Source organism: Notothenia rossii, assembly GCF_949606895.1.
Source record: "Notothenia rossii genome assembly, chromosome: 5".
In the NCBI taxonomy this organism is placed as follows: Eukaryota; Metazoa; Chordata; class Actinopteri; order Perciformes; family Nototheniidae; genus Notothenia; species Notothenia rossii.
Genome location: NC_136903.1, coordinates 16015288 through 16040530, shown reverse-complemented (window position 1 = coordinate 16040530; position 25243 = coordinate 16015288). Strand labels below are relative to the sequence as shown.

At 41.4% G+C, this 25243-nt stretch overlaps 1 protein-coding gene across 2 annotated transcripts; it reads right to left on the bottom strand.

The window, feature by feature from the left end:
- Positions 1–5133: 5133 nt before the first annotated feature.
- Positions 5134–24506, bottom strand: ciartb (circadian associated repressor of transcription b). Of its 2 annotated transcripts, none has more exons than XM_079682331.1 (6): positions 24486–24506; positions 11788–12217; positions 11401–11476; positions 10623–10701; positions 7567–7693; positions 5134–6755 (listed from the first exon to the last, which is right to left on the bottom strand). In XM_079682331.1, exons 2-6 carry the CDS (start codon positions 12175–12177, stop codon positions 6372–6374), a joined length of 1056 nt encoding a protein of 351 aa, XP_079538457.1. In that variant the 5' UTR covers positions 12178–12217; positions 24486–24506; the 3' UTR covers positions 5134–6371. The 2 variants fall into 2 exon arrangements, with proteins under 2 accessions (XP_079538457.1, XP_079538456.1); XM_079682330.1 differs by lacking the exon at positions 24486–24506 and adding an exon at positions 15224–15389.
- Positions 24507–25243: the final 737 nt, after the last annotated feature.

The following is a 25243-nucleotide window of genomic DNA, read 5'->3' as shown; positions in this document are numbered from 1 at the left end:
TAGATGGTACTGTAAATTACATGCAGGTGAATCTGTGTGACATGCCATGGTGAGTCTTGTAATCATATCATTGACACTAAAATGATGCAGGCACACGCATAAGCCAAATGTTGACTTTTTAGAAAACACGTTGCTGTTATGGTAGTATTATTGGGTTTCTGCTGAAAGTGAATCTGTATAATCCCACCCTGTTGAGACTTTGAGCTCATTGCATTAACTGGTGACACGTAATCTATTTGTTTAAGATTCAAACTTTGTTCAGAGAAGTAGCTTTCCAGTGATATTACGTTTTTCTTTCACAATGGTGCCACCTAGTGAGCAGAACAGCCATGTGTGATATGAGCAACAGAAGAAGTGAAAATAGTGATTTGTCACAGGAAAATAAGTCAGATACAAATTATTAATAATGCGAAAATTAAAGCTACAGTATGGAAGTACACATGATTATTACACATTAATTGAAGAGCGGTTTGTATTGAAGAGAAGAAAAATAGCATTGATAAAGTAGGCCGACAATGGAAACATATATTTTTTTATTTTTTTATTTCAGCATTCAAGTGATAAATTGTAAGCCTTTAACATCCATTTTTAGTATGTTCATGTGAACGTGTAGCATAAATGTATCCTTAGGATATATACATTTATATAAATGAAATATGTAGCTAAAAGTGAAAGAATGGTGAAGCTTAGCTTTCTTCTGGTACATTTGGTTCTGAGTGGACGAGTTCTATATTTGCAATTAAGTACGTCACCTGTATAGTGTATCTTATTTCCTGCGAGCATCTGATGCTCAGTGAACAGAGTCACGGTGGAGGCTGCGTAACTCTGGAAACAGACCTGAGGACATTAATCATGAATGCCAGCCTCTCACTTTATCTGTGTGATCATTAGGCCATACTTTAACATGAAGATCACTCTGGAAATGAGCTCCAGGAGGCTGCTTCCATTATTCATACATACAAGAGCTCTGTCTGCCCTCTATTCTTGGAAATGGGACTTAATGAGGGGCGGCCATATTTAGGCTCTGTGCTCTTGATATGTCATTGTCTTGCATGTCTTTGTTACAAGTCTCAACCCTCACGTGATTCATCCTTTAATCCGCTACCCACCACCTGCATGATTAGACCCAAGAGAGGTGACAGTTGTTGCTCATTTGGAGGCAGACTGTACTTGTAAAGGAGAAGCCTTACATTTCATTGGTTGACCTTTCTATCAAAGTTGTGTTTTGCGGCCATAAGAAAAACTGGGGATTTGACAGTGCTCAAAAGTGGGCGACTGATTCATGCTACAGACCTTTACTTCCTCAGGCTTATATATTTTTTCAAGGCAATATTATTATTCCTAGTTAATATGAATACTGCATGATCCATGTTTTCACAAATGTGTCATGATTATTTGAACTCAGAACCTTTTTACAAGACTATTCATTATTCTTGCCAAGAAGGAGATGTCATCTCTGATGTGGTTGTTGTGGTTCTTACAGTATTTCCAAATAATCCAACTGTTTTGATGCTATAATCTGCTGTGAAATTAAAATATGTTCACGTTTTGGATGACATTCTGAGCAATACAGATACTACCCAATCCCCCAGTGCCCAAAGATGCATTCAAAACTACTTTAACTAACTTAAATAATAATAATACATTTTCTATAAAGAAAAACTGCAAAAAAATAAATGTTTAAGTAATTTAAAGAAATATAATGCTCCTACAACACCCAAAGTGACAGATCCCAAATGAATTGACCTTAATGCTTCTTGCTTGTTCTTTTAAAACAAGTTTGCATCTTTCAGTAACATCAAAAGCTCACAAGAGTTTAGTTCAGGCTCGATGTTGCCTCGCTCACCTAATTGGTCTCGGAGGCCTGCATGTTGAAAAGCGGAAAATAAAAAAAAAAACGGAAGAAATGCAGATAGTGTGAAAGTCAAAGGAAATCAGTAACAGTTTAACACATTGTGAAGACACACAGTGAATTTGATCACTTATTTTGAAATCCCTTTCACTGTATATTGTTGAATGGCTTTCAGATATGATGAATCATGACATTCATTCACGTATAGGTTAAATGTTCTAAACTGCTCTTAGCGTGTTCTGTGGAGCATTTTTCATTTCTTTAAGAGTCTCCTGTATACAACTAATTGTGTATGACAAAACCTTCACATAATGGTAAACCTTTTGAAAAGTCTTTCACTTCACTGTGCATGTACTGTTCATCATTAGCTGTTCTGAAGAAACCTGCATCTGAAAAATATTTAAAATCAATGCTGCTGCTAAAGCACATTCAAGATGGCGATGTTGCTCTTTGAACATTGTTCTTCCTTTAAAAAGAGCTGAGGATAACCTATTGGAGACAGCGAAATCGATGGCAATGCTATGCTATGAAGAGGAGAGGCCACTGTTTTCTGTTTCTGTGGTCAATCTGCTGTAGACATTCGGCTCCAGAGAGTACTGTCACTGCAATGTCAGAAAGAAAACATCAGTCCGCCTCAAACCACAACGATTTATCCACATCAATATGCTGTGGAATGAAACATATATTATAAATTATAGGATACAACAATACATTTGTTTTGTCACATAATGACAAACCAGCCCTCCCCAGTGTGTAAGCACAGTCCTCAGAGTTTTTATGGAATATCCCCAGGGAAAAGCAGCTGCTGCGGCATCATCTGTGTAACCTGCTCCTGTTATAATTGAGAAGGGGATATTTTGAGTTCACGTGTCTCTAATTAAAGGTGTTCAGTCCGCTGACAGATGAGACCATTATCTCTGTAGGGTGTCGATGAATCACAGTTCATAATATCATAATGAGTCCAGTCCTTGCTTTGCAGGAAGGATATATTGGTGTGTGACTGAATGTTCTGAAACATCTCCCTAAAACACCCAAAGCTCTTACGGCCGCGAAGAAACCAGAGTTTTCTTTGGTTTTTATGGACTCCGAAAAGAGATGTAATGACTCTGATCAAGTGGCCTTAATTTCACGTCCAAAAAAATAAGTTATGATCATATTTATACCTAAATGCTGACTCAAATACCTGACATTTGAGACTTTGGAGTTAATAACAAAGCGACTGATCCTTGCCTGAGTGTGAATGATAGCAGATTGCAATTTTCCAGAAGCTAACAAGTGTTTTTTTTTGCATTAAATCATGTGATGTTTAGAGGAACCTGGTCGTGACTGCTTTAGAAAATTGCAAGATTAAAGCCTGCAGCCTGTATTAACACAAACCGTATCTAACGTCTAAAGTTTTTCTTGATTTAATTTAACAGCTTGAGGAAGTTTACAGAACCTGTTGATGTAATTAGATCTTTTTATAGCATGGAAGGTTTCTTATTTATCCAATTTGTTATTTATATTTTTTAAACGCATCAACAGATGGGGAAGTGACTTCACATCTGTTTCTACACTTAAGAAGTGAACTCCATGATTTGGTACATATAAATAACTGCAGCGAAGTGAAGCGTCGCCACCTTGGCTCTGATTCATCACCAAGCCGCCTTGTCATTTCACACTCAGCTGGAGCTCAAATCAGGGCCAATTTAAAATGAAAGGGGAGCTGGAGAGAATTAAGCTGTATTTATTATTCCTTCGAGCTTTTTGCAACTGGAACCATGGACCTGTCCTCCCCCCCTCAATTTTTTCTCTCCCTCTCGCCTTTGTATGCTTTCAACAAAAGGCTCCCATCTCTGCTCCTCCAGGAATAATTAGTCTTTGTAGTTTTGCCCACACGTTGCCTAGACAAAAAAACTCTGGTATCAATCAATTCTGTAAAGCATAACCTCTGTGAACCTCTAATATGGAAAGCAACATGAAGGCTTGTCGGTGTTTGTATAGGTCTATACAGTTATCATTTTGGTGATGATTGAGATGATGAATGTCTAGTTTGTTATGAAATAATGGGATATTCTGGCACTTGCTGTCTTTCATTGCACTTGAATGTCTTCAATTCAATTTCTAACTGATTGTTTTCCAGGCCACACACATCTGTGAATGCAGCATGCTCATACTGAAGGGAATAAAGTGGGTTTGGCATTAGGAAGCTGACTGAAACTGAACCCAGTGCTTTCAATAAAAAGTTTAAATTCACCAAGGAAAAATAAATAAAAGCAAGCAGCATTATATTGTGGTTTTTAAGTGTATTTTGCAATTTGGAGAGGAAAAGAAGGAACTGCTGTCATGGCATTCTGTGTTAACCACAGTGCTAATGCACAATGGAGGATGCATCTAGACTGAATTTGAGAAAAAAAGAGTGAGCGTGTCATGCTTATCTTTTCCCTATAGATGGCAGTATTTGGTTTTAGATTTGTTGAAGTCGTTTTTTATTTTATTCTTGTTGGCAGAAGTACTCCATGTCTATTGGAAGTGTGGTTAAAGTTTCTCAGAAGCTCCAGACAGAAAATGATGTCTTAGATCACAAAGAACTGAGCAGTAGTCTTAATCTCCACATTTTCTGCAGCAGGCGGCTCATTGTCTTTTCTTGAAACGTGCATTCCTGTAATTCTTCTGGTTTGTTTTTACTGTTGGTATTACATATGTCTATCATTGCCTCTGTAATTATCATTCTGTGAGTTGTGAATGTCTCATTGTCTGGGTTGTACAAGAAGTTCACAGCTTTAATTCTGCGGGCTGGTTTGCCAACAGGCATGTGAAAATGCATGTATGGAAAACATTAAATACCACTCTCACATTCTGGGAAGTGTGGAGTGATACTGAACTGGAACATTTCTCTGCACGTTATGTTAGAGCGAATGTACTGAAAATTACATACCGCCTTATGAACCGTAAATCGTATTATTCCTTTGGGAATCAAGCTCTCTTTGAGTGTTCCCGGTCTACTCACCCAATAATTGGTCTAACGGTGACATAAATCAGATCTATGAGACTTACAAATTCCTTTTGTTGACACTTGTGCAGTGTTTTACTCTCTGCCTTTTTTGTGTTACTTCAAAGTGCTGCTGAATATTTCACTCAACATAAAAGTGAAAAAGCTAAGTGGAACATTAAAACTAATAAGACAAGTTTAATGTGGAACATGTGCCTATTAGGGCTAAACCCTTGAGCAGTTGCTGATTCTCTGCACATAGGATAACTTCCTAGATAAAAGAAAAACTCACAATAAAACAACCCGAGCCTTTTTGCATCAAACAAATAGAACCACGTTTATTTTGAAAGTATAAAATGTCACACTATAAAGGCCACTTTTCAGGGTAAATCGACAACCTTCCCGTAAGATTCACACAGAGAAATACCTTGTCCCTCTCTGCTGGTCTAACATACTGTCCAGTTCTGTGGCAAAATAAAATAATTGTTCTACTCCACCACAGAAAGTCGTTGGCAGGATCTGAATAATTTACTCGTTACAGGAAATGGCAGGAGAGTGAGAATTCCTGATTTGTACATCCCACCGAGAAGCAGTTACTCTGAACGATCCTCTCTTTTTATCAAACTGGCTTACAGGCACAGCTTGACGTTACAGGCACTGTTTGCCTTCTACTGGGAGACTCGAAAAAGAAATCTGCAGTTGACATTCTTTACAATGGCACCAGTCAGGCCCATGATTGCATCCCCATGGAGAGAGCATCCTCTGTTTGTACAAGCAGAACGACTCGTACTGCAGATCTCGCGGTGCGTGTCAGAGGCCGTTTGGCTCCCTGCAGATCTGCTGAGGTGTTCAGACTTTGAGCGTAGCGTTCGCATTCCTACTCACTAACTGTGACGTGGTGCCCACTGAGGTAGAATAGTTGTACCAAAATACTTATTTATAAAGTATACAAATGAGTAACAGTCACATCAATAAACTTAAGAGTGGAGTCATTGGGTCTGGGGGAGGTTGAGAAAAAAATATCACATTTATGCCACTTTTTTTTCCATACAACAATATGTAGACCACCGTCATGTCTGGATATCTGAAAAATCCCTTCAAGCTCAAACTACTCCTGCAATTATTCCCCTTTCAGGCATAATGGCGGTTTCACAGATACTCTGCATTATTGCATCTACAGGTCAGTGGGAACGGTTCAGTTGTGGAATCAGGGGCTCCGGAGATCTCGCGCATGTGAAATCTATCCTCTCCACTCTCATACACGCTATTCAAGAGTGCAAACAAAACAAAAAAAAGTAAGTCAACAAAGGGGGAAACTAAAGCAGACACCTGTCATGTGAGAGAGGGCACATTTCCATACAGAGAGTACAACATGTCCGTCAATGCTCCTTCCACATTACAGTGGACTCTGTGACGTCCCTTTTGGAGGCTCCCGTCCCCCCTGAAGGCTGGAATGGGTTGGCGAGCTGACCGTCTCCCGGCATGGTGGGCAAGGCTAGGCTGGGTCTGTGCGGTGCTAACAGCCGGACCCCCAGCCGTCTGTGTGGACTAGGACCAGCTGCTGTCTGTCAAACCGCCCTTCCCCTTGCAGATGATGCTTTCTGTAGATTTGAGGAGCCTCTCTAGACAGGGTGCGTTAATTTTGCTCGGCGGAGGGCCTCTGGGCACCGAGTCTCTCTTGCCGTGGCTGTCCGTGCTGGAGGACACGGCGTTGTCCTGCGTTAGGTCTTTGGGGGGCAGCGGGAGCCCGGGGCCGCCCTGGGCCTGCTCTGCTACGGGGGAGCAGATGGGCGAGGGGTGGAGCCACTTCAGGTTACTGGCAGAGTGAGCTCCAGGAGGGGTGAGTTCGGTGCCTCTCAGGGGTTTGACACCGGCTGCAGGATCACTGACGGGGACGGGGCACACGACTGCAGTGACGCTTACTGGAGATAGCTTGTGTAAAAGATAGAAACACACTTTGATTTAATGATTTGCTTGTTTAATATTAAGTGTCCATCAATCAACAATGCATCATACTATAAATGAGCCTAGAATTGCCCCTGAATTGTCCCTGGGGATTTGAAATAGTATGCATGATTGCACAATGTATTAATTGAATAAAACAGACAGACTGCTTTTGACTTCTTGAAGGGGCACAAACAATGATGACACATATTTATTATAACCTTATTAAAAGGCTAAAATGTTAGCAAACAGATGCCTAATTCAGAAGACAAAGCCATAAAAACACTCATTTGAAAATATGTTTTTGTTTGAGCTAACTTCTCCACAGTTTATAAATTATTTTGCTAATTGCTAGCATAATCTGACTGATGTTGCCGTGGCAAACAGCATGATCTGTTACAAAATGCCAAACAGCTTTGATGTGGTGACTGAAATAAAATAAGAGTACATTAAAACCATGTTTATGGGAGGGTATGTCAGGATTAGCCACAGAAACGACTCCTAACCAATTAAAAGCAAAGGAATGTTCCAGATTATTCTGACCTTTCTTATCCCCTTAAGAACACCTCCTCCAAAAATTACCTTTTCTCCTCTGTCATTGTTCTTAGCCAACATGAGTCAGTGGTAATACATCAGTAAAAATAGCTGCTAATCCTCCCCCCCCCCCCCAGTCCCAGACCTGTGATTAAATAATAATAGATATTGTATCCCTCTTTCGCTGAATCGTCACCATTCTTGGCAGCAGGCCTCCTCCACCAAAGAGATGTTACATAACAGTTCTGCTTTCGTAAGGCTTTACCTTCAGTTTCTTGGTAGGAACAGCTTCCTCTGTCCGGGGATCAGCAAGTTGATCCTTGAGTTTTACATCAGGGAACCAGCTCTTCAGCATTTCCTCCATTTTAAGAATGATATTAAGGTATTTCTCTCTGAAAAAATGAAGGAAAGAAAGAGAGAAACAAAAAGAGAGGGATACATTTAGTAAAGCTATCATTCATACATTTACGTAATCTACCAATCATCTTTTCCGTTAAATCTTATTACACAATCAAACTCATACAGGAAACAAGCAATCTCAAATAGCGCACTAACACTTCACTCACTTAGCAAAGCCTGTACTCCATGTGTGTGAAGGGGGGATTGTCTTAAGCACATTTCTCACATGTTTCGAGCTCACACGTGGCCTGATGTATAATAGTTCCGCTCGCCTCTAAATAAGCCACATCGGTCTCCAACAGAGTCACTGTGAAAATAAACTAATCATGGTGACACAGTTTGCGTGTGAGGTGTGTAGCAGGGGGCAGCGCCCCATTAACTCCCACCCGTGAAAACCAGATGGTGGGTAGGGATTAGCCCGTGTCATATGATCAGGACCTTCCTGCTATACTCCGTTCAGCGCATGTTAAATTCATGTGAAAGATTATCTGCAACAGTGACTGCTAAAAAAGTCACTTTGATCCTATCAACCATTGTGTTGCTGCAGGGGCTGCCAGCTGGCAATACAGGGCAGGCACAGGGAGCAATGAGGGGGGGTTGGGGGGGTTAGTCCACCTTCCAGCCTCTGTCCCGGCTGTCTGTGGGGAGGCTGCCACACCCACTCTTTGTCTCCCATATGAGGGCAGCAGCTGGTGGGTGAGGGCTCCAATTAGGCTGTGCCAGACTCAGCAGCACTTAATCTTATATCAGTCTACCATTTCATCTTATATCAGTGTACCATGATGCTTTGCCCTACATACAGGTACCAGAAGTGCTGCTTAAAATTCAGAGGAGGTGAGAGGCTACAAGAAGCAGCTACTTCAGACTGTCAGAGCCGTGTGATATTGTGAATATGATCATAACGAGCTATTCTTCTATACAATTTTGTTTTGTATTCATACTGATTGTTTTATTACAATCGACCTTAGATGACTTGACAACAATTCAAATAATTGATATTTACCGGTTCCAGCTTCTTATCTGAATGTAAGCTAAATCCCTTTCTTTTTTTATGTTGGCAAACAAGACAAGCAATTTGAAAACGTCAAATTGGGAATTTCATTACTTACTATTACTGCTATTTTTTTATTTAATACTAACAGGAAACCTCCACACAATTAAACATGATTTTATTTCAGGGACAAAGACTTTCTCCTTTAAAGTGGTGATATCATACCCCATTATACCATCTGGCCAGTGGAGCGCTAATCAAGCAGACACAAGTGTGCTGCTCACAGTGGAGCGTGATGCATTTTTAACAAGATGCTAAAGCGAGACCCAGCCTTCTCTGCAGTAAATGTAGTCTGAGTGTGGGGGAAGCGGCTACTCAAAGGGCAACCTACTGTGAGCCATGTGTCACAGACATGTTGTCCACCACTCTGACCCAAGATAGCAAGCACCCTTTGTGAGGTCGAGCGTATTGTAGTCGTGATTCTGATCCGAGTTCAGTGAAGGTAACATACTTGCACAGGCAACACAGATTGGATGAAGCCACATAAACACAAACTGAATACCATTGTCTGTATGTGAGTCACATTGAGGACACTTACCCAGGGTTGCCAACTTTGGGTACCTGGCTGGAGTGAGATTTTGATATCATGGGTTTAATTACACATATGCGCACGAAATGACTGCTATCGTGTCAGCAGCGGGACCTTAGCATATATATAGGATATATATACAATATATACAAATACACAATTTTGGACACAGACTATAAAGGGCACAAAGTTTCATTCATTAATGAAAGTCAAACACATGTTTGTTTCCACTGTTTTATTGTGTGCCTGTCGCGATAAGCAATTAATTGACTTATCGTACGATAAATAAAAATGAACTCGATAAATTGCCATTTACATGAGGATGTGACTAGCAGTTTGAAAGGATGTACTTGAATTATTATTATATATTACCATTATGTCAGTGGTCTAAAGTGGTCATACAACGGTGCCGACAATATTATCGTTTATCGCAATAATTTCCAACAAAATTAATTATCGTGAGAGACCTATACATGAAACACACACACAAACAAATCTACAGACTTACTCCAAACTGCCAAATATATTATTTAACACACTCTCACTCTCATATACTCTTTGACTATTTTGCCCTAGTAGAACAATAAGCAGCAGACTTTAACTTTTTTATCATTTCTACTAGATCTTAGATCTACGCATGCGCAATACGGGTCGGCAGTTTCGGCTGCAGAGTGTTTTTGTTGAGTAATCTATGGTAGGGCTAACCGATACAGTGGTGGGGCTCAAATCAGTATTATGCAATGTAATTACATACATGCTCCCCTTGACAGTGAAACGCCACGTGTGAGGCTTAGATTATTTCCCTGTCTCAATCCAAATTGAACTGTATGAAATAAAAAAGGCACATTTGTCTTGTAGTGAATAAAAAAGGCGACCTGGAGCCAATCCTGCAATTTCCCCACAGGTGAAAGAGTTGACATGCTGAAAATCCAACCCCTGCAGGGGGGTCTGGGGGATTCTCCCCCAGGAGATTTTTTGAAATACTAACATAAAATACACATTCTGGTACTCTCTTGAGAAGAAAATAAATAAATCTATTACTACACGAACACGTAATGTTGTATCGATGTATAGAGATGTACTACAGCAAAAGTATTCTCCGTCGGGACTTCCTGCAACAACACCACGCCGTTATCTTGATTCTGATTGGCCAGAAGACATTATCAAAGATGTTCTATTGAGAAGACGATCACTACGTGACAAAAGCTTTCAAAACCGTTTCTAGTCTTCGATATTCTTGTTTTTGGCGTGAGAATAGTTTGGGCAGCGTGAGAACGTGAGATTGAGAGTGAAAGCGTGTGTCACACGCCAGATGCGTGAGAGTTGGCAACCCTGCACTTACCCCATGCAGGGGTTCTGCAGGACTCCCATGATCCTCTGAATCCTGTCCATGGCCACGCTCTCCTGGAAACTGCTGAGTCCTGGAAAAGAATAAAGTCGTACCATGAGCCACATGAACTGTGCTGACAGGAGGCCTGAGTCTGTGCAGCAGATGGATTGTGTGAAATGTGTGTGTGGAGGAACAGACTCCCTGCCTCTGTGGCCAGGAAGTGTTGGGTCACACAAGGTTTGACAAAGTTCCCACATGAAGCAGTTTTCAGAGGCTGTTTGGACATGGCACTATCTTCCAGAAATCTTAATAATGCCTATCAGGAGACTCGCAAACAGCAGCTGCTTTAATGGAGACTGTGGTACAGTACGTTCTCACTCCTCTGTGCCAACAGCTGATTTACAAGGAGTTCCAAACCGTGATACTGCCATCAACTGGTTTAGATGTACTCTTATTAAAGAGGGACATTTTTTTGTAAAGTTGCTAAGAAACAATATGCATTATCAGCTCCCTTATGAAAGACAGACACGTGCACACACCGGAAATAGTTGTAGTTTCTTGATAGCCATACAACAATACATGTTTCAATCATCTTGATTTTAAATATCAGGGACACATTTTCCAGAAAAAGAGTGGGATGTCGTTTATCCGGACTATTGCTAATGTTTTGGATTTCTCTGAGACAGACAAAAGACATACACAGAGACTCAACTAAGGAATGGTTGAATTAAACAGTGTGATACCACTGGGAACAACAAAAATAGTAAAAGATGATAAATGAGGGACTTACGTTCTCTGTATCTCCCTGAACGAAGGCCATTCAAGATAGATGACAGTGGGTGAATGTAGCATTGTAGCTCCATGCACTGAAAACAAAAAGAGTAATTTATAGGTGATATCAAACCACAAATTGCTGTTCTTCAGATTTATATAAAAGTTGCAGGAAATGATTTAGATAACCCCCAAACTCCGCCTACTGTTCTGCTGATTCAAGTTTGATTTGGGGGGGGGGGGGGGGGGGGCGGGGGGGGGGAGTCATTCTTACTGGAAATGTGATGCATGACACACTGACTGTAAAACCAGCAGGGGAGACAACCTAGGTATAGGGCACGCTCTAGTTTTGCTGACACTGTTAAACACCTCCTGTGTCAAACAGACAAGAGTTAGAGGTGCTCACCTTTCTGTGGAAAATGTGGTTCTTCTCTGACACATTGGAAAGGGGCTTGCACTCCTCCTCGGAGCTGTGAGGTCTCTTCAGTGTTTGCTGAGTGTTTTTGCCATTTGTTTTGTCTCCTTGTGTTTTACACAGTCCAATGGTGCTGTCTTGTGTCTCCGTGCAGCCTGAGGGAAACCTCCGGCTGGAGGCTTCTGTGACCTCGCTCCAGTTACGGCCCCCCTCCTTCACCTCGCTGCTGTCAGACGGGCCCAGGTGTGGCGGGCTGCGGGGGGATGAAGGACCCTCTGTGTGGTTGTGCTTTCCGGTGCAGTCAGACTCCTGGTCGCTGTCGTTGTCCTCATTGTCACTAGCCAGCCAGTCAATGGAGTTGTCCGAATCTGTAGCAGACATCCTCAGCTGCAGGCTCTAAGTCGCACTGACCATCACTGACCTGACAGACAGAAAGAAAGTCACGGTTACTCTAATGCAGGGGTCTCCAACACGGTAGCTCGCAAGCCCTCAATAAGTAACTCGCTAAGCAAATCCAAAATGTAAAAAAAACACACAAAAAAAAGGGAATGTAATTTAAATAATCTACCCTAAGCATAAATGAAACCTCAATCATAGTGAACTCTATCTACTTACTACAACTCTGTATCCATCTAACACCCCTCCTCCCCCCACAATGAATATCAACCAATCACGTTCTTGCAACAGTTTAAAAGGGGAGTGATTAGTAAAATATGCATAAATAAAAAGAAACTAACTAGGTAACACAAGATAAGAATAAACAAGTTTAAATTATTTGTTATTGGTTGTGATAATATTCTAAAGATTATTTTGGATTATTGAAAAGTATACAGCTCCCTTTCATATGAGTGTTGAGTGCTCTATCCATCAATTAAGTGTGTGCTCAAAGTGCACCAGATTGATGCATTCAACATTAACATTTAAAAAAAAAACATTTTCCGGGGGTGCCTGCCCCCTGACCCCCCTAGAGGATGTGAGGTCCACCCCACCAAATAAAGCAGGTTAAAATAATTAAATTGCATACATGTTCTTTTAGTAAACACTGAAAACGGGTCCCACAGACCCAAACAGCACAGAAAGGTTAAAGGTAAGCATATCATAATGTTAAAATGTGCTAAATATATTCAGTGCAAAAAAACAAAAAAAATGAGTAAAAGTAGCTCACGACTCGTTTTATTTTTTAAAAGTAGCTCTCATCCTAAAAAAGGTTGGAGACCCCTGCTCTAATGCAACAACAAAGAAAATAATAAAAAAGCAGCCAGCCATGTTTGCATTTCGCTAAAACAATGCAGGTTCACCTAGAAATAAAATAACTGAAGCAGACATGAATAAAGGCTCCCACACAGACTGCACTGTGAGCAGACGGTGGCAGTGAGACCACAGTTGTTGAAACCACAATGACCTGTTTATTTTACAGATGCAACACCTGAGCCAGTAAGCACAGACTAGCCACCTTTCATAGCAAACACCAAACATCCCAAATTATCCGGCTAATACCCCCAGACACTCAAATATTTTCGCTCATAAAATGTGTTCTATTATTAACTCTACATCATGGTAAGAACAAAGACATTAAATCTACATTTTAAAATCGATAGCCTGAGTGTTTTCCTTCATTCAGCTGCCAGCTGCAACCACCAAAATCATTCATAAACATTGTTAGCTTGTTTATTCAAAGGGGGCAGGGGTCTGCCGCCATGACGACCAGCGACATCCCATCAACACTAGTGACACCACTGTGGGGGGAAAAAGATTTTAGAAAATGAGAGCCTGGCACTGTTTGTTCACAACATGAGGAATGCCTCGGGAATAGGAACTCTTCAGACCAAATGCTCGTCACGGATGTTTCATTTCTTTGTGGGATCTTTGGATCTTCCCAACGTGTTTCCTCAGTGATTAGAGGATAAAAGGAAGTGAGAACAGCATTTTCAGCACAGGGATTATTTTCGGTGTTTTGAGTGCTTAACGCCTGGCATGTCTCCTGCCTCCTGTGAAGTCTGAGGGAAGGGGAGTTAATTGCTCCCTTGGTCATTGACACAGGACGACCACCTTCTGATCTTATTGTTACGGAGGAGGGTGGAGCACAGATTTACTGATTTTACAAACTCCAACAGAACGTATACGCAGAGAGGCACAAAAAGTTTCTGTCTGAAGGTTAAAGTAATGCTTCGGGGAGACCACAGCTGACCAATTTTAGTTAGAAAATAACGATTAGGAACCAGATTAGCAAACAGAGGGAAGTGCTGTAACGAAATGCTGAGTTCATTTCTACTTATATTCAAGCAATAGTCATACTCAGTACTAAAATGTACACACAGTACTCTATATTTATATATATACTTGATTGCCTCCTCCATGATTTCCTGTTTGTGTTTTTATCATGTTCTGTAGCCTATTAGCTTTTTCTTTTTTTTTTAAACAAATTGTATGGTGTCCTTGGGTGTCATGAAAGGCGCCTAAAATTAAAATGTATTATTATTATATTGGTTATATATTTACAACTATATCTTGATAAATGTTTATCGAAACATTTTTCATTTATCATTCAACTTAAACATCCATCGTCAAACTATTCAAAAATATTTATATCGTATTACACATCTCATTGTATCCTATCATTCATCCTTAAATAAAAGTCTATTCTCAGTCCCACGTTTGTGTCTGCTATAAAAAGACTGCAACACACCAACTTCTTGGCAAATGCACATTATATAGCACTCCGTATTATTTATGAAAATGATAGCATTTGTCAGATTTAATTGTTTTAAAACCACATTCACATACCACACTTGTTCCATTAGTCACTTTGAGTACACCACGCAGGCCTTCAATCTTTGAAAAAGAAATGACTCTTTACTGATCACATCTACTTAACCATGTGGTTTAAAAAAACACACATGTCTTAATAAAATTTACTTATAGCAGATATCCTTTACTATATCCATGTATCCATCTACCTGTATAGAAGGTTCACATGAATAGAGATGCCCACTACTTCACATACATGACATTCTTATTTAGAAAACAGAAATGAACATGAAATGCATTAGGAATATTTCCCTCATTCAAAGATTACACATTATTATCTCTTCTTAGTGAAAAGCGAAAGATCCGATCTGTGAGCCTAAGTGCAGGTTTCAAATCAGTTAGGTAACATACACAATAGACTTCCTCATCAGGCATGGCAAATTTGGCAGCAGGGACTGTTATAATAAATTATATTTAACCCGGATTGCACATGAGAAAAATCATCATTGTCACGCCTATATCTGCCATCCTATTAATCTTTCTATACAAATAAATAGCTTTCCCGTTTGCATTTCTGTGCCAAATTCCTGTGGCCAATTCCTAAATAAATGCCTGACCTCCACAAAGACAGGTGATCAGTGATGTGTTCAGGGAGGTGAACAGCAGAGAGGGTGCGTACCTTCTCAGGATGGAGCAACTGTTCCGTTGTTCAGCGGTAAATCCAGCAGCAGTGTGGGGCAGAGAGCAGCTGATGTGTCGGACGTGCTGTGTGTGAGAGTGTGTGAGTGTGTGAGGACACGGTGCAGCCAGCTATCGGCCCGTGTTGCTTCTCCCAAGGCAACGTGTCTGGGAGGGCGGGATTAACGGGGACCGGCTCTCTCATTTGCTCCTCAAACTCCACCGACCAACAAATCAGCGTCGGCTCCCGGAGCAGCCGCGGAGCGATAGGCTAGGCCGGTTTACATATGCAAATTAGATGGAAATGACACAAACACGTGGACACGCGGATCGGTTTCATTTCGGCAGCTAGGCGAAAAGTCAACCCAGGGCTAGTTTGGGTCACTCTGCAGGCATTCTTCATCGTTATATCACCCGGGTGATTATGACTGACTTGAGGCATGTCTGTGACCCGAGCAGCGTGGTAAAGGCACAGTCAGCAGATTCAGGGAGAACAGTGATGGTTCAGGTAGCTGGGTCTAGAAAGTCATATTTGCAGTGGAGGAAGTTTTTACATCATTTAGACTACTTTAGTTATATTAGCATTGCCAAATACTCAACCAATAACGCATTTAAAAAAGTATAACAATCAAAAATACTCCTTAGACAGAATAGTCTACTATGTGTTTAATTATCACCACTTTATATTCCTTCTGGTAGTTTCCACTATATTAAATTGTCATAATTGATCAATTAAATACTTTTATTTTTTGCGCATTAAATATTAATAAAAAAAAGCTTTATTATAGCTTTAAGGTGAAACATATTGGTGTAATAAAAGGATACAATGAAAATCCTCGAGGCCTTTAGGTATCTAATACTTTTTATTAAATATGGCACTTCATCCCTTTTAACAAATCATATTCAGTGTGACTGATTAATTGATACATTCCTAAAAAATTAACAGTTAATTAAGTTAACAGTCTTAATAGCTCAAACCTTTAACATCTGACAAGTCTATAATTGTATATGTACACAATTATCAGTAATTGCTTAGGCAATTGACATTCAGACTCAGTTTTTTTTTTATCTGCACATTTTTTCTTTGTTGGACACAGTCTGGGTGTGACTCATAGGACCTCTGTTTGTCTGAGGGGGGGGGGGGGGGGGGGGGATCAGGAGCCCTCTGCCAGACGAGCATCCTGATCTTGGAGCCAGCCGTGAGTCACTAACCCTCAGCAAACGTGATCCCAACATGCATTTGGGAGACAGCCACACACAGAAAGCATAACCTGCCCCCTCTCCTCGTCCCCCTCAATTCACCACAAGGGCGAGCAGAATTTAAGCAATCTGCAGGGTGAGCACAGGTCACGTTTGAAAAAGCACTGTGAGATGTTTGCAGAGCCAAAATCGCTGCCCAGACTATTATAACAATTGGGTGCAAAGGTATCTGAAATAAAAATCGGAAGGAGTTTTTGGGCTGTCTTTCAATGAGCCTTCTCTATTGTAATTTTAACAGCATTTTGTATTCAGCTGAACAAAGAAGAGCGTATGTGGCGACTACTACTGTACGTGAGGAGCATGCAGGTCAGGTCGGGCACGGCATCCTGTCGTTGGGTTTACTTCTTTGCTGCTGTGCCTAAAATCACACCCTGCTGGTAGAATACTCCACAGACACCATAGCACCAATAGAGAGTGGAAGGGCGACATGCCTGCTGACAGTGAGCCACTCATGATGAATTGTAATTGTCGCGTAAGCTGCATCTATTAAACATCCCATAAACAGTCTCCTGTCTTGCTGTGCTCCCCAGCACCAGATCCTCCCGCGACCCCAGACTCTGTGGCGCTCCGAGTCTGCTGAACTCTGATTTCCCTTTTTTGTCTTCAAGGCTCCCATGACACTGCGGAGTACATCTCTTCCACTTCAAAGCACAGGAAAAAGACATTACATCTTTTTTTAGGGGGGTGACAGAGATGTTTCATGCACATCTATGCTGTGCTTTAAACTATAAAGACACAGTAGAAAAGCAATGTGTGCATTTATATAACGGATTACAACAGCTATTCAAATGTCTTTTGTTCAACGTGTTAAAGAGCAGATTGTTCTGAATGTTTCAGTAAATCATCCTTGTCATCTCTGGGAAAATGTATGTATTTACAATAATCCGGCTCCATTCAGTTGCCCTGCAATTTGTCATCCACATAAAGAACAACAGCAGCAATTTGCAATCTCCTCACAAAAGGGAACTCTTTTATTTGTGCATTCTCCTCTCAGGATCCGGGGATGAGTCACTCAACACAAACTGGCGCTGTGATTTTCAATTTGTCAGAGAGGCTGGCTGATTCTGTATTCCACAGACACTGGATGTCTCCCGCTCTCATTCATAAAAAATGAAAGCCAAATCAATGCCCCACGCCCACTTTATTACAGGGCATACACTGAACATCTGTCCTCACCCTTTTGGAAAACGCAGCATGTGTGCTTGGGTTACCATCAGTGCCACGCCTCACCCTATGGACCGAGAACCTTTTGAAGCCCGTTTTTCTTCCCAACACTTTACAGTATTGCAAAATCTGTTTCTCATCTACAGACGGGCTGGCTGGTTTAATGCAATAGCTAGCAATTCAAAACATTAAGTTGAGTGTGGAGAGCCTGCTGATAGCCTCAGTTGACTCTCTGTGCTGTACAGCAAGACCACTTGTCCTTACCTGTAGGCTGCATGTGGATACGGGTGTGAGAGGGTTTGGGTGCTGCTGGCAGGGGGACAGGCTAGTGAGCATCTTGTCTTACTAACAGCTGTCCCCTGCAATGAGCTGTTCATATGACTCAGCTTGATAGATCCAGGCTTAAGGCCATGTTCTCTTCTTCTACCCAAATCTGAACCTGGATACTGATGTCCGTGTGTGTATGTGTCTGCTAGCTACAACGTGCAGCACATCTCTCAATTTGCTACACCAATCAGCGTGCTTTCAACGGCACTGTTCACATTTAACTGCTCACCACTAATAGCTGGAGCGTTACCCAGGCACGGGGTTGTGTTTGAGCTCAGAGGGAGGAGAAGACCGGCTGGTATGTTCATTACTGTGTGAGCGACAAGTGAAGCCGCTGCAGGGAAGGCCAACAAAACATTTCAAACATGTGAGGTGAGGCATGACGAAAAATATCTAAAAGACACATGGACTGCATGAACACAATTGATGGTGGGATGTAATATTACGTTTTTTGAGTGATTCATAGCTTTGACAGGATTACATAATTCTCTAAGTTTAAGGCCTCGGAGCAGCTGCTTTGAGTCACCTCTTTTGATATATAAATTGAGCATGTCTGCCCTTACAATGCATTAAACCTTATTGCAATCGAGTTGAAACAGAAACTCTCTAGCTTGAATGCCAGACTACATTTCTTGTAGCCCACTCTGAAAACCCTTATTTTCAAAATGATCACTACATATGTTACACATAACAGTAAATCATGATGGACTGAATTTTACAGTCGAAGCAAGTGAGCTTCTTACACAATTTGGACAAAGCTCCCCTGAGTCCGGACTCTGTAACTCCTGTTAATCTCGGTTAGAAAACGTGTCGTCCACTCCAGTGCAGCTCACTCCTCCAGATATGTCATCATGTTACAGTAAATGCTAGTTCAGCCCAGTTAACCCCACCCACACAGCAGAAATGTGACTGCACGTAGTCTGGGCACGCTGCAGCAGTGTGAGGGGGGGATGCACCAGTTGTGTGTGGCAAGGAACAGCCAATAGCATTTAGAGTTGGTGTGAGAGGTTATGCAGTCAGAGGAAAAGCGATACTGGGCACATTTTTGTGGCTTTAGAGGGCTGGACTTCCGGCGCCGCATCATGTACCCTCCCTCTCCCTTTGTGGCTTCTTCCCGGTCCGACTCCACTCAGTCACATGCTCTTCACTCAGAGAGAAGATTAGTTTTCACACACAGTTCACATGCAGGCAGTTGAGAAAGTCTGGCAGCTAATCACTGTCAAATCTTGTGTGGCTCTGTGTGTGTCTTTAGACTCTCTAATGTCTGAGCGGCTGCCAGAGCAGCTCAAGCGACAGTGGGATGTCTATCTGCAGGGCTGAACGTTACATGTGACTGGGGTATATTTTAACTGGGTTATGTAAGTGCCTGCGCTCTCCACACACAGATGAGGAGGGCTACACATGATGCAGAGCACCGTGAGCTCAATGCAAGCATTTCCTTCGCACACCGACTCATTCCTTCACTTGGATAGAACTTGGGGCTAGTGCACAATTCACAGAAACTGGCTTTTGGTCTTTGTTCCCGGCTTCAAAAAGGTCTATTAAGATAAACTACTCTCTCTCTCAATTGATGATGTAACATGTTGAGCTAGTAGCAGTATCTAATCTTAATGTGAAGGTTAGGGTTACATAAGCGGGTTTATAAAACACATTGCTCCCGTCTGACTTGTCTGCCATTGTTGGATTCATGTGAGGGTTGTGATCACGTGGTGTGACATAAGCAGATAATTGGCTATCATTACGTGTAGACACGGGACAGATACTTCTCCGTAGGTTGACCATTACTTCAGCCTCCCTGTGGAGAGCTGTTGGGAGGGCTGACAACAGGCGATCCTCCAAATCTATGTCCAATGTGGAGCTACCCACGTTCCCTCTGCTAGCACTTTTATGGGATCATTACGTGGGCGTTTTAGTGAGAGATCCTATCTAGAAGTGACGCGGTATGGGCTGATCATTTCTTTGTAGGCAGCCATTCAACCTCACTTGGAGAGGAGCTGATGATCATAGCACTTTCATGGCAGAGTTTTGACCCGAAACTTCATCACAGGCCTGCTCAGACAGCTTCACAGATGTGTACTTTCAGGGGTTTAAAGAGATGTTTAAATGATAAAAGAAAACACTACAATTATTGCAAACATCAAATGCAATACATTTTTGTTCTATCTTGTTATTCGACCTAAGTTACTTCATTTGATGAAACAAACAAAGTCAAATTTGGCTGCATGCCTCTTGAACCTAAATAATGCAACGCTTATTTAAGCTCGGTTGTGAACTTTGTGTATTTTGTCACCATGTGTTTTGGCTTGTCATGCTGTTTTTGAAATAAGTGAAAAGTCTCTTCTCCCATTGAGACTGATAACTTTATTTTACGGTGAAGCGAAGAAATGTGTCCTCCTGTTTGTATGTCGTCTGGACCATTGAATAAAGCTCATCTAATTCAACAACGATCTCCGTTAAATAAAGAGACAAACACATGTTAATAACGTTTTAAAACAAAAAGTACACATCCATTACTCACAAGAATTGTAAGAGTAAAGGACAGCAGTGAAAATGGCTCTCATGAGGCAAAGCATTCTCCCATCACCATCTGTGTACAATTCAAATATATCTACAAAGTATTTTAAAAATGAAATTTGCAGAATAAACTGTACTGAAACATAGAGTCTGTCATTCAAAAATAAAACAAGCACCTGCACATTATATTGTTAATCATCAGTGAAGCCAATGATGTTTTAAGTTATGTCGACTGTCAATACTAATGTTTGTCAGCGCTGTGAGCTCACGAGGAGCATGGTGAGTTTATCCAGGAGGCAGAATTTAAGAGTGCTTTTTAGCTTGAGATGCCTCATAGTCACACCTCACTGCTGTAGCAGACATGCCTGAGTCACCCATTCAGAGTTACTTTACAGTCGGTTAAGAGTCAGTCCTCAGAAATGTCCATCCAGAACTGATCTTTAATAGCAGGTTGTTTGTGGCTAGCACGTGTCCCGGGCCCTGCCCCAGGTGTGAGGTTTCTGCTCTCTTCACCAATAGGAAGAGCAAAACTCAACTGTGGGCTTTATGCTTCTTCTTTTTTTATTCCTGCTGCTGCAGTCATGCACTTGCATAACATTTTGAGGCCCACATTAGGCTCTTTTGTTTGAATGTCATCCCAACCTTTTCAAGGGAAAAAAATACCTGGCATCTCTCCAGCCTTCTTCAGAGCTGAGATTCAACAAGTCCCACAGAGAGGAGTCTACTGCTTCTCCTCCATCACATCCTCTGAAACAGGAACACCACGAGGGCACTCTGACAACCACAGGACACCCACTCCTGCTCTGAAACATGTGCCGAAATGAGGCCGCACATATGTAAGGACTTTCAAATGTGAACAATACACATTACCGTAAAGCCATACAGCAGAGTAGCATGCCGACTGAGTATGCAGAGATGAAGTTATTATCGTCTGGAGACCAAGAGAAAAGCCTTGGGGGGGAATTAGATAAGGTAAGGGCCGAGGGAGGACAGGTGTCAATGTGTGCAGAAATTACATGTGGAAGGAGCCAAGAGGGTCTGCGTAACTGCTGCTGTGTCCAGAGACCACCCCTCCCTTTGCAGCTCTGAGCTTATTCTGGCAAACACGTGACACACACACACACACATACACACACACACACACACACACACACACACACACACACACACACACGAAAACACACAATCATAGGCTACGTTCTATCACTCTGCATACACAAGTAATCCTGTCTCTGCCCCCTCACTGACCTTTTAGCATGTAGGCATTTTAACACATTATTCCTACAGTCACCCCCACCACACACACACTCTCCCTCCCTGTCTCTCGTCATTCCGTCATGCCCGCAAGACACATGTGCAAACATTCTTCCTCCATGTGATCTCTAGCATGGTGACGTCATACAGTAGAGCGTCCTCTTTAAGTTCTTACATAGGTACAAATGCAGCATGCAGAGGAATGCATGATTTACAGCCTTTGTTGCTACAGACATGTTTGGGTACATTTTGTACAGCTGTTCTTTGATATGACGCTTTTGAAGAGAACGAATATGTCCATAGCCATAGCCTTTTTTTCTGTTGGTGCTTTAGGAGCAAGTCCAGTCAAGGAGAAAAGAGTGCCAGATGATCCAGACAGCCATTTCTGCTGCCACTTGCATTGTAGCAAATAAGAAGAAGACATTTTTATGTCTATTTGTTTAGACCTGTGACTCAATAATGAGGGTTTGAAACATCTGGGGACCGGAGCATTTAAGTGTTGAAAAAGACCAAACTATATACTATAGGGATAGCAAAGAAAATCAAAGCAAATAAAAATTGCAATAAAATGTTATAAGTTACGCATCTTATTTTCTAAAATATCTGATTACAAATCAACATTTAAATCTCATATTAACCTATCAGCAACATTAAATGGAATCAAAGAAAGATCAATGCATGAAACATCAAAATATTTTTTTTGTAAACATGTGAATGATCATACTCCTGTCATACATGCCTTAATTATAATGTCAATATTTGAGCAGATGTTAGATGGTAAATTCAAATCTTACTGTACACCTGGCACTTGAAACAGTTTTACTAAAGGTATGGACTTTGGAAACATTTGAGATAAGTGAAAGTCAAATTGAGGTAATGCATATTTCATACAACAATGTTTTAAATGTCAAAGTGTATACAAATCGAAAACTAATGCTCCTTTCTGTGGACACTATCCTGGCCGGTGAACTGGGCGTATAAAGTATGGAAAATTCCAGTTTTTTTATTGAGAGAGGAGCAGTGGCGAATGTTTACTCCTCCATCTCTAGAGACACCAACTAGGTCAAGCGCAAATGAATCTGCCAACAGCCTATAGAGTGGTGGTCACAGGGGGAGATTTGGGGGGGGTTCTGTGGACTTTCTGTGGGCACGAAACTCAGTTACCTAATTTTAGCTCTAGCCTCCCCACACGGCCCATTAACTTTCCACGGAGGTCTGAGTTCACGTAGCATTCATTGGACCTCAGCTTAGCGGGATCCTGGTTAAACAGTTTAATGGTCACACAGCTAATTATGTGTTGCCACAAACTAAGCCAGTCAAGGACACTCAACATTAAAACCATTTATCCTGCACTCAATCTACCTTTGCTTTAAGCCCTAAGACTTTTTGTCTCTAAAGCATAGGCTACTACTGCTAAACTTCTTTTGCTTATGATTTTTTTTTTCTTTGTTGGCTTGCATACCCCCAAGTTAAGCCCATCCTCTCTGGTATTTTCATAACGTCAGTAAAACATGACCATATAACTGTGGGTAATTTTCCAGATGAAGTTTTACAACATCCTCTGAGAAATAAATCTGTCTGCAATCGGGAAAATGTCTCCTTAATACCATGAAATAGCAAAACACATTTATTTGCAAAGCAGGCAGCAGTATGTAATATCAGCCTAGCAAGCAGAGGAAACCATATAGTTATGTAAGGAGGATATGATGTAATGGAAACAACATAAAAGCTACCTCTCAGACACATGTTCATGACGGTAAAGAGGCGTGACAAAGGGGAAATAACCCCAAAGCATAGCTCAGCACTTTGACTGTGACATCTGATCCTCGGGAGGACAGGTTTCAGCCAAATGTTTTAGACCAATTTGCGGGTCTGCTGTTTCACAAGGTCAGAGGGTTCAGAGTGTCACAGATGGCTCAGCCCAAGAGCCAAGGAGCTGGTATTTCTCTCAATAGTGCAAGTACGTGCAAAATAGGCTATGTGTGTGGACCCACGTGCATTAGTGTGTTTGTTTTGGCTTCCCAATTGTTTTATGAGCAACTAATTAGTGGTTTAGTGTGTATCTTTGAATGGAAATAAGTGTTTCTATTTGACAAAATTATTTATTTTGAAGGCATGTGGTCAAGTAATACATTTAGAGACGATTGAGAATGTATCTTCAATACTAAAAAGGAATGTAAGGACGACAGAAATCTCCATTTGTATCAAAAATAAAATCTGAGCTGTATCCTAACAACTTCTCTCTTACAGCTGATACAGAACCACTTAAAGTAAAAAGTGTAACACACAGTGACCTGTCATTGTCCTTGGCCTCAGTCGACCTTTATGTTCTTCTGTTGTGTTATGAAAACATAACCTCTGGTATAGAACGACTTATATTTCCTCCGCTGCTGAGACGTCACATAAAAGGACTCACTGTGCATTGTATGTTTTTCTGTTTTATTCTAATGTTCACTTAAGAGTCAATTCCTGTAATGTGATTATGATTATGAGATCAATTCCGATATTGTCAAGCAGCTGCTAGAATCATTATATTTAATTTTACTGACAGTTTCCTGGTATGTATTTATAGATGGGTGAGTCCTGATTCATCCGGATCCTAGTAATGACCTGGGAGTGACGAGTCTCCCGTCTCCATTAACCAGAGTCCTTTGAGTCCTACACCTGGTGACGTACAAATTAAAACTATACATTGCTCCACTCGCTACTCTCCTTATAATATGTAAAATGACATTACAACGTACCCCAGTCCATCTGCCTAGCCTTGAGCCAGTAGGATAGCTGCCAGAAGTTATCGTTTGGCTCCGGGAACGCGGATCAGGGAAACTTCCTGCAGACTCGTGGGGACTCAGACCCGTAACCGTAGCAGATCCAGAGATCCAGACTCATCATGCACGAGTCAACAGCAGACTCAAATCCTGACTGACTGAATCAAGGGAACTTCCTTCACTGTGAAAAACATAAAGCCGTAACCGAGCAGATCCAGAGATCCAGACTCAGATTTGGTGAGCGGACTGAATGAGTGGATTACTCTTACGGTTTCGGACCCGTCATGGTTTTCAGACTCAGTGAGTGTCAGCTCTGTTTGTGATAACGTAGATGCATACTGTGCACAGATCATTTGACGACTTCACCCAGTCAAGTTTAAGAAGCCAAATACTGCAATAAACAAGCATTAAGACACAAACGTTGTTAGATCATGTTTCTGTAGCGGAGGTTAATGTAAGGTTGGTTTTAATATGCTCCTGAAATGCAAATCTGAAGTGACAAATTCAAAATTCAAAATACACAAACAGTAGACTGCCCTCACTAGTGTCTCTAAAATTTGAATTTATTTGAAGTTGGAGACTATATGCTCCTGTTTCACCGGTAGGATTTCTTCGCTCTTGGTGACTCATATGACTAAAAGGACTCGTATGATCCGGATCTCTTCAATGACTGACTCAGAAGACCTTGAGTCCGTAAAAGGATCCGGATTTGCCATCTGGCAACCCTCATGCCA